This window comes from Labrus mixtus, chromosome 2 (genome assembly GCF_963584025.1).
Source record: "Labrus mixtus chromosome 2, fLabMix1.1, whole genome shotgun sequence".
NCBI lineage: Eukaryota > Metazoa > Chordata > Actinopteri > Labriformes > Labridae > Labrus > Labrus mixtus.
The window spans coordinates 15,163,038-15,177,131 of NC_083613.1; the positions used below are offsets into that span (position 1 = coordinate 15,163,038).

At 41.3% G+C, this 14,094-nt stretch overlaps 1 protein-coding gene across 3 annotated transcripts in view; it reads left to right on the forward strand.

Annotated features, from left to right (window-relative positions):
* vegfc (vascular endothelial growth factor c) overlaps nucleotides 1-14,094 on the forward strand; it is a 49,537-nt gene that overhangs the window by 31,185 nt on the left and 4,258 nt on the right. The window contains exons 4-6 of one of the 3 annotated variants that reach the window (XM_061052925.1): nucleotides 4,423-4,562; nucleotides 10,908-11,056; nucleotides 13,128-13,452. In XM_061052925.1, the coding sequence (XP_060908908.1) occupies nucleotides 4,423-4,562; nucleotides 10,908-11,056; nucleotides 13,128-13,452 (614 nt within the window). The remainder of the gene's footprint in view (nucleotides 1-4,422; nucleotides 4,563-10,907; nucleotides 11,057-13,127; nucleotides 13,453-14,094) is intronic. The other 2 variants (XM_061052927.1, XM_061052926.1) reach the window with 2 other exon arrangements.

A 14,094-nucleotide genomic window follows, 5' to 3' on the forward strand; every position in this document is an offset into this window, starting at 1 on the left:
TAGCGTTTAGGCTTCGACCTCATCACTCTTTAATCAATGTGAAGCTACAGCTAACTAAAGTGTGCTAACATTAGCCTGCTCACACAACAATGCAGGACACAGGCAATTGCAGCTCAAGCAAAAGACAATTTTGTCTGCGGCTTGCTTTTGATGATGGTGCATTCCAATTGATAACTCCTTTGTGTGAACGCGAGGAGATGGGGGTTGGAGGTGTGTCGCTGGAGGAGAGCGGAGGCTTCACTATGGCGGAGGTGTCGCCAAACAGCAGTTTGTTTTGGTCCCATGCTGGTGCTTAAGGGTGACATTTACTGGATCAAAACAAAAAAGTCATGCATACTTCCCTTATATTTACTTTAAGAAGAAATTTGAGGAGTGATGGGATGATATTTTAAACCCCCCCAGTTGGAGCCTACAGCTGGATGCTGGGGTGGAGGTGGTGCTGAGCAAGAGTGCAGTACTGGTGCAGGTCAGAGCAAAGAGGGAGAGACCGGAGATCTTGCAGCTGAAATAGACAGCTAATTGGAAGGAGGTGTTGTCAGGTGTTTTTTAGAATGAAGTATGCCAAGTGTGAAATCAGTGCAGCTCGAGCTGACTTTCAGAACTAGCTCACACTCATTTATGGTGTCCACAGTGCTTGAAAGTCTATTCTTAAATGTGCCAAGTATTGAAATAGTGTCCCAAATCCTGATTAATACACCAAGAGTGCGTGCATATGTGGATATATATTCACATGTGCATGAGTGTTTGGTAAACCAAAGTGTTCCACTGTGGAGGTTTGGACATATTGTCGCCCTGCATCGGTCAGCTTGATATGGTCAGGTTGTTTGTTGACTGACACGGTGGTGTTTGAACGTGTTTTTGTATATCTGTTGATTTTTCCTCCACAGAGAGGACATAACACTGAGTGAAAAAACAAACCAGTGAAAAAAGAGACTAAACATGCAGTGGTATTGTGTGTTTTGAAACTGGGACAATGGTGTGGGGTTGTTTTTTTGGACCACAGAACCATGAATCTTCATGCAGCATGTCCTCTTCAGTTGAGGTTGGAAGAAAAGAGGCCAAGGTTGAAGCTGTGAGGCTTCAGTCTGGTTACACAGTGTGCTGAGCTGCAGTCTTTTTGAGGTTTCACAAGCCGTTCTTTCCCTCTGATAGTTTTTCCTAACTGCTGTTTTTGGCTGAGATCTCTGACGACCAGCCAGTGTTTGAAGATTTACATTCACTACACAGTAAATCATTCAAATTAGAGCACAGCAGACAGAATCTTTACAGCCCAACTGAATTCTAATGGCTTTCTAAAAGTGATTGGAAATAATTTGTCTGCTAATGGAAGTATGGAAAGGTGAGAGGTCAAACGTGGCTCTGTTCCTGACGGCTTTCTGCGGTTTGTTTCGTCACCCTGAGCGTCTCATTGAGCTGATTTATTTTGGCAGCGTCTTGAAGCAGCTGGCAGGCGTTGAGAGGTTTGGTAATTTAGCAGGTAATAGAAGTTGTGCTAAACTGTATAATTTACTGTTGGACAGACTGTAAGTATCTTTAAGTGTTTATATCTGTCTGCTGGTTCTCTCGGTCAGTTTAACACCTGTGCTGTCGTGAGGTTTTTAAACTCTGCAGATGGTACCGTGCCTGTCTCTGAACATTATGCTTTCACTCTTTATCCTAATGCATTATGTTTCTGCATGTGATGGTTGTTTCTTTTAAGACCTCACATATGTTAAATCAAATGGATTTTTTCTCAACTACAGGTAACGTCCGCTGGTTTGTCCCTCCAGCTGTGTTGACCTTTTTGACCTTAAGACACTCTAACTCTTCCTCTGCACCATCAGCAGGATAAAATGTCCATTTGTGCACAAGATTTTAAGGCAGAATTGCATGCAATTTAGGAGGGGAAGTAGATCATCCTGATCGAACTGGTTCCATGGGAAGACGGCTGGGAGGAGGCCTCTGAGAGGAAAGCCACCAAAGACCACGGTGCAGGGAAAAAAGGGTGGCAGACATGGCTTTTCCCAGTGGAAGTTGGCTGCAGGGGTTTCTCTGTGTAGTCTGTGAGGAACGCATTAACATCCCTAGGAATATTAGTAAGGGAGAATAAGAGGGCTGCTGACATGTTGGGGGAAGCAGCAGAGAGACCCTCCAACTGCAGGATGTTGTGGTTCAGGTTCGACACATCTGATAAAAGTTGGTCACCACCTGAGGACATCTTCTCTGGTCAAAAGCTACAGTCACAAAAAGTAACTGAAGGTGCCGGCGTTTCTATGTATCCTATAGTATAGCATGCAATTTAGTGAGCAATCAACACCTTACATATCTCATCTAAAAATTGTCCTGCTTTGGGCGTTTGGCTCTTTCTACGTTAAAAAAAACGTTGGTTCCTTTTATACTGTGTCATAACCAGGAAGACGCAAACTTTCTGACATTTATGAAGTCAATAATCTATTGTAGGATTTTAACGATATGATACCATCACGAGATTTGGTTCACTTCATGGTAAAATACCATCATGATTTTCCTCATTTTTACGAAGGCATGGGATCGAAGTCTGCTGGTAAAAAAAAGTTTATAAAACTTTAAAACATAATGTTCGACAATAAAACCACTGCGGTGCGTCAGTTTGGAAAGGCAGAATAAGTAAATGACAAGTGAGCCAACAGATGTTGATAATGCGACGACAGATAGATTAAGCAGTTTTGGTCCTTAATTGTCTGGAAAGCAATGATATGACTTAAACAGCACACCGCACACTAACAGATTCATTAACCAACAACCCGAGACCTGACTCTAAGAACTGGAAATCTCACTAAATCGCTCACCATCAAACAGAGCTTCAGAGTAAAAAAACATGTCAGACAACAGGCAGGGAGAAAAGTGTTTGGATTAATTCATACTAAAAATGAATGAAGAAAAAGAAAAAACTATGGACAAAGTCATGCAGATGACATGAACATCGTCTGGAGGTGAGTAAGAATTGATTAGCTGGCCCTGATGTTCTTCCAATGAGCAGACTGTATCACTCTTAAAACACCTCACACCACGGGAAAATCTGACTAGATCATCTTTAGAACCTTCAAAAAATCAGGACTGTGTAGGATTGTAGGAAGGGGGAATTGGGACCAAAATCCTTTAGTGTTTACCCCGCTTAAGAAATGTGTGCAGGGGAACTTTTGAACCCATTGGTGGTCACCGTGATCTTAAAGCACTCTCTTAATTCGTGTGTGTAAGTGTTTGTGTGTGTTTGTGTGAGTGTTGTGTTCCCATAGTGAGCCCTCAGCAGGTCAAAGCGACTGAGGTCAGCTTTAATGATGTCCTCATTAGGATGAGAGGAGGAGAGACCGTTTAAGGGTCTGAATGAAGTCATTGAGACTAATTAGTTTCTCTTCATGTTGTTAAACTGTGATTGAATGAAGTGTCTCTCAGGGTTTCCCGTCTTTTCTCTACAGCAGTCTTGTGTAAGACTCTTCATCAGTGCCGTGTGAAAACTAAAGCCGAGCTCGTCATTCCTCTTTTTGTTCGATCCTTCACATTCTCAGCATTCAGTGTAAAATGTGCTGATTTCCCAGTGATTTAAGCTGCAGGTTGAAGTCCAAGCTGAGGGCCCTTGATGACGGGGCCTTTGTTAACAGAGTGTGTGAAATAGCAGCTTCTTGTGATGGAGTATTTCTTTATTGACTGAATTTAAAGCTTAGACAAGTTGAAGTAAACTCCAGGACTTTCCCAAAAAAATAATCTTTAATATATTCAATTAGGATACATGTGTGCTGCACTGAAATACAAGGAAACAGACACACAGACACACAGCATGGATACCAGTGATGTAGTCAAGTGAATACATGTGCACGCCTTTACTCATAACAAAAACATCAACACAGTCTTTATCAGAAAACAAGTTGGAGTCCTCCTCTCCATCTTTTGAGTCCAAATTCAGTAAATGCTCGAGTCCAAGTCAGAGTCATAAGTGCTCCATGCCCAAGTTGAGTCATGAGTCCTCAAAATCAAGGCCTGAGTCCGAGTCATGGATTTGAGAACTACAACACTGATGGATACCTTTTTAAATGTATGTACACTGTAAAATATGAGGTAAGAAAAAAAGAGTTACGGATCCCATATTAGACTAATTTTCACCTTTCATGTTGTCAGTCTGTGAAACCTTTCCTGTAGAGCAGCTTTGCATGATTTGCTAAAAAAACCTCCTTATTTTTCTTATACATGGTGTCTATAAAAAACTCTGCCAAACAGAATCAGGGGCCATGGGACAGCCATCATGCGTTCGTGTCAGATCAGAGTTTGTACAAAAGGTGACTCTTCTGCCCAATAACAAAAACTTTAAATCAGCAGTCAGGTGTCCTTGCTTGCCATAATTAAATTGGTGCAACACAACAGAAACGCAGCTTCTGACATTTTGTCTTCTCTGTTTCGTTCCCTCTGCAGCTGTTTGAGATCACAGTGCCGATCACCCAGGGCACCAAACCAGTCACCATCAGCGTGGCAAACCACACCCAGTGCAGCTGTCTGTCCAAACTGGACGTCTACAAACAGGTCCACAGCATCATCAGGAGAGCCCTGCCTGAGTAAGACACACACACACACACACACACACACACACACACACACACACACACACACACACACACACACTTGTGTTTGACTGTATTGTTGCAGTGGTTGCTTCCTGTGCTGGGTGTGTGATCAGGGGTGTTACTTGAGGAAACACTTCAGATGATCCCTCGATTAACTCTGCAGAGCTTTTAAATGTGTTTGTTTCTGAGTGCATGCCTTCATGAGGCGCTGTGATTTATGACCTCACCATAGCAACCTCTGGCTGTGTCCATAATCACACTCTACTAACTATATAGATAGAGCCCCATATAGTGAATACACCAGTTTGCAGTGGTGTCTGAAGTGAGCATGATCATACCCTATATAGTGGACTTATTGTATCCCACAATGCATTGTGAAAAGCATAGGTGTCAATCTGCACGTTTTAGTTGTGGGACAGTAATGAGGTCATTATCGGCAGCCGGAGTAGTGTCCGAAATGTTTAGGGATTAGCGAAAGTGCGTGTGAAGTTTGACTCAACCACTGACTCTTTCTCAAAATATTTTGTGTTAAAAGTTTCTTTGCATGAGTAATTTAGTGACACACACACACACACACACACACACACACACCCTCCACAGCATTTAGATCAGTGGATTGTGTGTGTGTGTGTGTGTGTGTGTGTGTGTGTGTGTGTGTGTGTGTGTGTGTGTGTGTGTGTGTGTGTGTGTCTTGTGACGTTAAAGGAATGTTAATGTGAGCTGGTATTTAGCAACACACACTTGAAAGTACACACACAGACACGTAGCAGTGATGTCAACATGTTGCATTATGGCTGGAAAATGAAACGCATGGTAGAGATTTGCACACCTACTAATCATTTGGCAAGTTAAAGAATCACACACACACAAACACGCAAACACACACACACTTAGCTCATGCATGTTTCACATTAAGTCAAAGGAGAGAAACACACCGGCTTTTACACAAATAATCTCGCTCTCTGTCTTGTCCTCACTCCATCTTCTTCTTTTAATTTCCTCTTTTTCCTCTGAGCCTCCCTGTCACTGTGTGTGTCTGTTTGTGTGTCTGTGCCACGGCAGCCATAATTGAAAACACACTTTGGCTCTTTCACAACCTGAAACAATTTGTCTGTCTGCAAACACACTCGCCTGCCGTCTGTGTCCGAGCCAGAGCTTCCCTAAATGTTGCCTTTTAGACAGCCGGTTTTCACATTGTGCTGTTTTATATGTGTGTACCTGTGTGTGTGTGTGTGTGTGTGTGTGTGTGTGTGTGTGTGTGTGTGTGTGTGTGTGTGTGTGTGTGTGTCTGTGTGTGTGTGTGTGTGTGTACAGTATTTTAGAGGCAGTTTATTAATCTTGGCAGTTTGTGGAAATCCAAACATGGTCTCTGGTTTCTGGAGTAATTCAGAATCAGGCTGGAGTTTGTTTTCATTAACGTCCATAATCAAAATTTATTGATTGAATAATTTCTACGTTTATTAAATTCAACAACGTCAACATTTCATGACTGAGGAGGTTATTAACTAGAAAGTATTTTGGCCTATTTGTTGCACATGTAACTTTTTCACTTCAGCTGCAGACTTTTGGACTCGATGTTTACCAGCTCTGTTGAGATAAGATATCACAACTTTTACTTTGGTGCTTTTCGATACCAAATTTTTTAAACGATCAAACACATTGGCCATGCTAATAAGACAACTCCCTCCCGATGTCACTCGTACAGTGTGAGCTCTCAGGTTGTATCCGACAATCAGGCTGTGCGCACATAAATCATGAGTTTTGCTCCTGCGTTGTAATGTGAATCAGTCGTACAGTGTGAGCTGACATTCCACCTCAACTTTAATACTATGTACAGTGTACGTCAGCTTTAGCATACTGTAAGAATATTCTGAAAAGTCCCCATACCGAAAACTTCAAGCACGGGCTTTTTTTAACTTCAGTCAATAAAATGACCCTGTCCTTATTTGGGACAGGCGTCAATACAAGACATTTAATAAATAAAATGTAATACATTTTTTTAAATTCTTTTTAATCAAAACTGGTTCACAGCAAAGATTTTCACCAGAAAGAATATTTAAATGTGTAAAAAAAATTGAATTAGGCTACATATCACTGATTTGATATTACTTTTTAAGAGAGCCCATTCATACCAAACCTGCTGCACTTTGGGGGCGAGAGAGAGAGAGACATGCTTCTTAATATAATTTTGATCCGCAAACTTTTTTTAATCATTTTTTCTAAAGCTTTATTTTTGGGCTTTTTGCCGTCTTTTTGATATGCCAGTGGATAGATTAGGAAATCAGGAGAGAGCTGGGAATGGCATGCAGGAAATGAGCCACAGGTCGGACTTGAACCTGGGCTGCCCACCAAGAGGACTACAGCCTCTATACATGGGGTGCGTCTGAACAGCTGGTCAACAGCTGATCCACAAAATGATCAACACTAAATGCACACACAGGCCACTAACTGAGACCTGCTGTAACACCAGGCTAGTAAACGAGACTCGGCCTCAAACTGGAATGGGCTTTTATTTGAAGTTTTACGGTTTCTCTGAAAAAAATCTATTTATTATTGAATCAACTCAATAACAGGATTACAAGACCAGTGTGACAGCCCACAACTTTTGTGGCAAAACTGTGTTTTTTATTCAAGAAAAATGGTTGCTGCTACAAGAAGAAGATGGACTGAAATAAGTGAGTGGATAAAAAAGAATGATAAAGCAGAGCGGGGAAAGAGCAGAGGAAGAAACTTACCAGAGAAAACAAATATGGAGGTCACATGGTATGACCAAAGCAAACAGAGAGATATCAGAACGTCTCCTCCACCTCTCTGAAGTCGACCCCAGAGGACGCTCTTTGATGATTGGAGAGGTTTGTTTGTCTCCAATCGGTTTCCTTTCAGCTTTTTCATCAACTGAAGTCTGAACTATATTATATTTCTGTAAGAACTAATTTGTCTCTTTTTTTCAACCTTTCTGTAGAAGCCTAATACAATCAAACACGATGTTGATGAATCTACAAACAATGGCATTTCTGTGTGAAAGGAAAAAAGATAGTTTTAATAACTTCAGATAGAAAACATATTAATGACACTGAGCTAATTTATGATATGATTCTTGTTGTGTAGAGTTGGCTTGATAACAAAAGAGAATGGCGCGGTTGCCAAAACTTCGGTGGGTTCAGCTTCTGATAAACCAGTTGAATCATCTAGCCCATCTAGCCACACATCATCTAGCCCAGCAGGAGAGCAGCGCTGTGTGTGTGTATGTGTGTGTGTGTGTGTGTGTGTGTGTGTGTGTGTGTGTGTGTGTGTGTGTTTGTTTGACTTTGTGTATGTGGAGCTCACGCTGTGCCGTGCTTGTAATGCAATGTGAACTCACGGACTGTGACACCAATATTATCGCAGAATCAACATGAATGTATAAAGACGTCATGATGGCTGAGCTTAGTTACGACACTTTTGCAAAAAAAAGCAGTCCAACCAGTCCAACCCAATCCCCACATACTCCATGTGCGCCGCTGTCCGTCAACTCCACGGTTTTGCTCCGTCGGATGGCTCACGCCCTGCCCCACTGGGTCTGCTTCTGTAACGTGAGCGAAGCCATGAGCAGCTTACACACATCAATGGAGAACTACAAGATCACGCGGGAATGAAGAGAAAAAACGTGCAATTAACATGTTACATTGTCTTTGTTAAAGAATTATTTTTGGGCTTTTTGTGCCTTTGATGGAGAGGTAGGACAGTGGATAGAGTTGTAAATCAGGGAGAGAGAGAGTGGCGGGACATGCGGAAAAAAGGAGCCACAGGTGGGATTCGAACCTGGGCCGTTTGTTGTTCGTTTTGGTGCCTGTTTTGACATAATGTTGATTTAAAAACAATACGATTGCTCTGTGCGTTTCCTTGTCTGACTTCCTGTCCGGGTTGTCATATTCTGGCAAGCTTAAGGCTAGACTGCATCGTTATAGCCTCTCAGAGTATTTGAAACGGAACGGAGCGTAGTGACACTGCTGGCACGCTCCGGAAATGGACCGCTGCGCGCGCTGTGAAAATACAATGATTGACTAGAGTGGGTGTGAAATACGGCAGTGTGGCGCTGAAGGACTGTGGCTAGTATGTGGAAATTGGGGCTTGGGATACTTACTGTCTTACTTACTCAATGTTAGTTGAGTCAGAGGCTCAGTAAGTTTAGTGTCTTAGATGTAAATGTTTTATATTGACCAGATTGACAGCATCAACAATGTTTATCAGATTTTCATTTTTAGTTGATCTTTTAAGCAGGCTAATGTTTGTCAAACAGCATTAAACACGAGGTATATGTCTTACCATCCTTACTTATATTTTGTGTGTGTGTTCCTAAAATGTGTGAGGCCGTTTAAACTTTGTGTTTGTACCTGCTGCTTCGATAGCTGTGACACCATCATGTCATCTTCTCTAAAAAGGAGACTTCACAGCATCAGAATACCTGCTGCTGTGTGTCAGCATTTCTGAATCCAAACACAGTGAGAAGAAATCGCAGAGATATCTTCTTTTTGTTTGAAATCATCTCATTAAAGATAATCTTGTGATTCCTCCCTCTCCCTCCTGACCATCCGTTTGAAGCTGACCCAAGAAATCCCGCTTTGATCAAGCCGTTTATCTGTCCAAGAATCACTGAAAAGTCTTTGCTTGGACAATGAGAGTTACATTCACATGCACAGATATTTGAGGAATCACATTTCTTCAATAGGTTAAAATCCCATTTTCTGACCCAAGGCCGATTTGGAGGTCGAGAAAGAAACCGATGAGGCATTTTATTTTGGCCTTCGTTAAAAGAGATATTTAGAAGAGTGTGTTCTCGGCTTCTTCCTGGTGACATTGAACTGGATTTGTGGATTATGTTGGACTTGAATACCACACCCATTAAATAGAAAACTTAACATCCTCTGAAAGGCAGTCTTAACCCTCTGGTATCAATCAATAGATGATCTGTAAATATGAAACAATAATCATAATAATAAGCTATTGAGGACAAAAATGTCCACATCCAAAAACTCTAGTAAAAATATTATTAATAAATATTTTTCCCCACTTTTTGGGGTAAATCTTTTAATCAACTTAATTCCTGATTAGAATGACCAAATCTTTAAACGTTTTGGGGATTTTAACCCTTAAAATTACAGTTTTGATTACATGACAAACAAAAAAATTGATTGATGTTGATGCAGTAAGCTATATGTTTTTGTGATATGTCAAATTTAGAATTTGTATACCTTATGTCCCATTTAGTCCCATTCCAACCACATGTTTAAGATGCCCTCTCCAGTCAAAAACTACAAACCTGTTTCTATAAACTGTAATGAGTGCTGACAAAAAATTAATTGTTTAAAACATAAATAATTACTTAATTCCAGTAGTAGATCTCGATAAATCACATGTTTGAAATTCCATTATTTGCATTTCAAAACCATTTTTGCCATGCTTTTATTTTGTATTTTGTACTGTCTTTAGCTAAGGGTACTTTACTTCCTGCTTTCATTTTGAAAGAAGATGAGGAACCTCCTGTAGACTGAAAGTTGTGATATTAACTGAACCTTGAAAAAAGAAACTCGCTACAGATCAAAAAGTAAATTTCAAACAGGTAAAGGAAACAAAGTAAAAGTGAAATGTTTGATATTACAAGTTATTGGTGAATATTACCTTTGACTTGTCGACTGAGCAGTCTGTGAATTTTTTAAAGAGATATGAGTCATTCAAAGGAGCAGCAGTTTCGTTATTTTCCATCACTGTGGCTGAAGGAAGATTTAAGATTAAGATTTAAGATTTTTACTTTATTGATCCCCTCAAGTAAAGTAGAAGTGTAAATTCTGTTTTTACACTCTGTTAATCATGCAACACACACATAGGCTGAAATATGCATATGCACAAACAGGATCCTATGGACATGCACTAATGATGTCAGCGTGACGGAGCTGCCCACAGCGGGCGCTCCTGAGCTGGTGGTGGGGAGGAGTTTTGGTGACTTGCTCGAGGGCACCTCGGCAGTGATCTGGCACCTCTCCAGCTACCAGACCAACTTCCATATTTGGTCCGCACGAGCTACTGCCGCCCAATAGGAAGACCGCCCAATTGAGGCATGCCGAAAGGGACAACGCAGCATGGGACTACTGTGATTAAAAGAAATGAATATGATTATTTTAGATCCTTATCGCATCACAATTAACACGTTAATGCTGACAGCTCTACTGTAATTTAATGAATGATATGACAATAACTTATCATATTGAACATACGATAAGGGATTCTTTAATGACTAAACAAAAACTTACCATGAGATACTGTAAGTGCCTGACAAAGAAATGTCTCTTTCCATTGAAGGTGTCCAATCGCCAACAGGACGTGCTCTCCTGGTCAGACGTGGAGCAGCGGGCAGTGTCGATGTGTCAGCATAACAGGCACAAACCTACACCACCACAACCCGCCTCCCCCACCACTGCCCCCTCCAAGGCCCTCACAGCAGCACCTCGGTAAGTGCCTTCTTTTTTTGCATAGTCTCACAAGCAGAGACCATTTTTTAATTCATGGTGAGTTTCTGGATTTTTCTAGAAAATGTATTTTGCCTTGCCGACCATTTCTGTGACACGACATCTCGATCCCCTCCCATTTTACTGAAGGACTCTTTTTTATTTTTGTGAGACCTATCTGTCGCACTCGCAGCTGCATCCAGCCGTCACTTCACATGTGACCTCGGGTGAAAGGTTATCATGTGCTGTAAACGATCTGCTGCCAGCTCTATGGCCAAATTCCTTTTTTTGTTATTTAGTTTTTCTTGATAGAGGCAGTGATCAGGCATTCATACCTGCCCCCTTCAACAAAAAAAAAAAAGCCTGAACAAGGGGCACCTTGGATGTCAGGGGCAAACGGGCAGGTGCTCGAGCACTCTAAGCTCCCCCCATCTGCACGTGCCTGCTAAAATACACACTTCATGATCAACAGGTGTCATCCATCAATACATGGATATAAATTATTAAATCATAAAAAATAGTTTCTGCATTCAATCAAGTTTTTGGAGCTCAGTTTGGACACTTCTGTGGGCAAACAGTGAGGCGATTTCTCGGCCGACCTGTTAGCAAACATGCCTGTTATTGTGTCCTTTAAGGGTGTAGTAAGCACACACACAAACATGACAACACTAAAACTAACACACACACAAACACTGTTGGTAAAGCCATCTTCCTCTGTGTTAGTCTTTTTGACAGGAGAATGTTCTTGTATTCACTGAGGAGTATTTATGGCTGAAATCTGTTAGGTGAGAGTCCGAATGTGTGTGTGTGAGTGAGTGTGTTTGCAAGTCCCTCTGTGTGTGTGTGTTTGGCTATGATAACGCTCTGCACTGGAGTGTAAACAAATGAGTCACAGAAGAATGCGGAGACCCCAGAGTAGCAGATTCCACAGATACTGACGCACACAGACACACACTTACACAGAATGAACTACAGAGCCAGAACAAATCTACTGCGAGATAGAAGGACAGTGTTTTATAGTGTGGGCTTTGGTTTAGGAAACAAACCGAGAAACACAAGTCTGGTTGAGGAAATTTTTGTGTTTCATTAAAAAAAATCACAAAACTGTATTATATAAGTGGCCTGAATAATGGCGGTCCAGCTGTCTTGGGGCCCAGTTGGGGTCAGCCTGAAAGAACTTCATGGAGCTGTAGTGGACCCCCCCCCACCCACAGGCATCAGGCATCAGTCCAAGCTGATAGGCTTACAAAGGAAGGTAACCAGGCCTGGTGGTCATGGCATCATGGACTGGGTTAGCCAATAATAAGTTAGAAAAAGAACAAGTGCTTGCATGTAAACACCAATCCAGCGACTCATAGGTGATGGGTGCTGCCATCTTATGGTTGTGTCAGAAATGCTTGCAGTTGCAGGATTTGTATTATACTCCAAATAGATACATGGCGAAACTCAAAAACGTTCTAAATGTTACTTCTGTTTTGCATGCAGTGGGTAAATTTTAGAACACTGTTTCCCACCAGTAGCTTTGAGCAAGAGCCCTAGAAAAACAATGACAACGTTTAAATTCTTATTTTTTTTTCTTCCAACATGGCTTTTATTCAACATTTCCAAAGGGAACATAAATGTCCAGTCCAGTTATTACTGTTGTTTTTGTTTGTTTGCTTTGGTGCATATCTGTCTGTGTGTGTCTGTGGGTGTGTGTGTTACAGAAACCGTACCTCGGCCAGCAAATGTCACACTGAATCAAGAACAATATTTTCAGAAAACCCACAGTGCATCAGCACTATGTGACCCTTTATTAAATTTTATTGTATTGTTTTTTAAATCAAGACTTCACAAACTGTGTTGCCAATAAGTCATGCCATTTCAATCTGTGTCATCAAATTTCCACAAACCGCTACATGTTCTTTTTCAACATTTCTTTCAGTTTTGTTTGAATATTTTATTTAATAACTTTGAATTTACTCATTATATATGACGAACTATGGTCCCACTTTTAGAGTTTAGACACATACTAAAATGTGACTCTCTGTGACCAGTCATTTAAGACACCATCTTTGTTTCTGCATCTCCACAGACATTTTCTCAGCAGATGTGTGCGGCCCTGATAAGGAGCTGGACGTGGAAACCTGTCAGTGTGTGTGTCAGCACAGGGATCAAACGCAAGACTGCGGCCCTCACCGACACCTCGACCGCAACACCTGCAAGTGTGTTTGCAACATCTCCCCGGCCCCTTCCTGCCCGCTGAACCACATGTTCAACAAGGACACCTGTCAGTGCGCGTGTATCAAGACGTGTCCGAGGCACCAGCCACTCAATAAAGCAAAATGTTCCTGCGAATGTAACGAGTCACCCAACAAGTGTTTCCTAAAAGGACGAAGGTTTCATCCAGCCACATGCAGGTAAGTCCTGTCACTGAACAACTGCCAACATTGGTATAAAACTTGAGAATTAAAACTATAGGCCTAATTATGTTATTCAAACCCATAAAAATACAGTAGATATAAACAGTAAACAAGTTTACATTAGTGCAATCATGAGCCGCCATTTTTTTTCCAACGTTTGCCAGAAACCTCCCCTTGTTTTTTCTGCTGTTGTTTCTCATCTCTTGGAGAAAGTCTTTAGTTGTTAGAGACGGGAAATTCCTGCAGAGGACAGAAACATTTTCAGATGATTTCATGAGACAGTGCCAAGTATTTGTTGAAACAAAGGAGGGGTGTTTGGCTGCTTCAAGAATGTACAGCACCAAAAACAAGACAAAAAAACATCAAACCAACCCTTTGCTTTTCTACCTATCCAACCCATTTAACCATCCATCATTCTATTTGTGTATGTCCATTCAGTTATACATCTGGCATCTTACTCCACTCATCCATCTATTTCATCCATCAATCTGCCAAAACTAATTTGTTTGTTTGTTTATCTAATCATCCATCCAGCTCTTTGTACAGTATAGTATTCTGTGATACATCTGGCCATCTAACAATCCAACTATTTTTACCCATTAGCACGGCAATTTATATCTACAGTCAATAAATCCATCA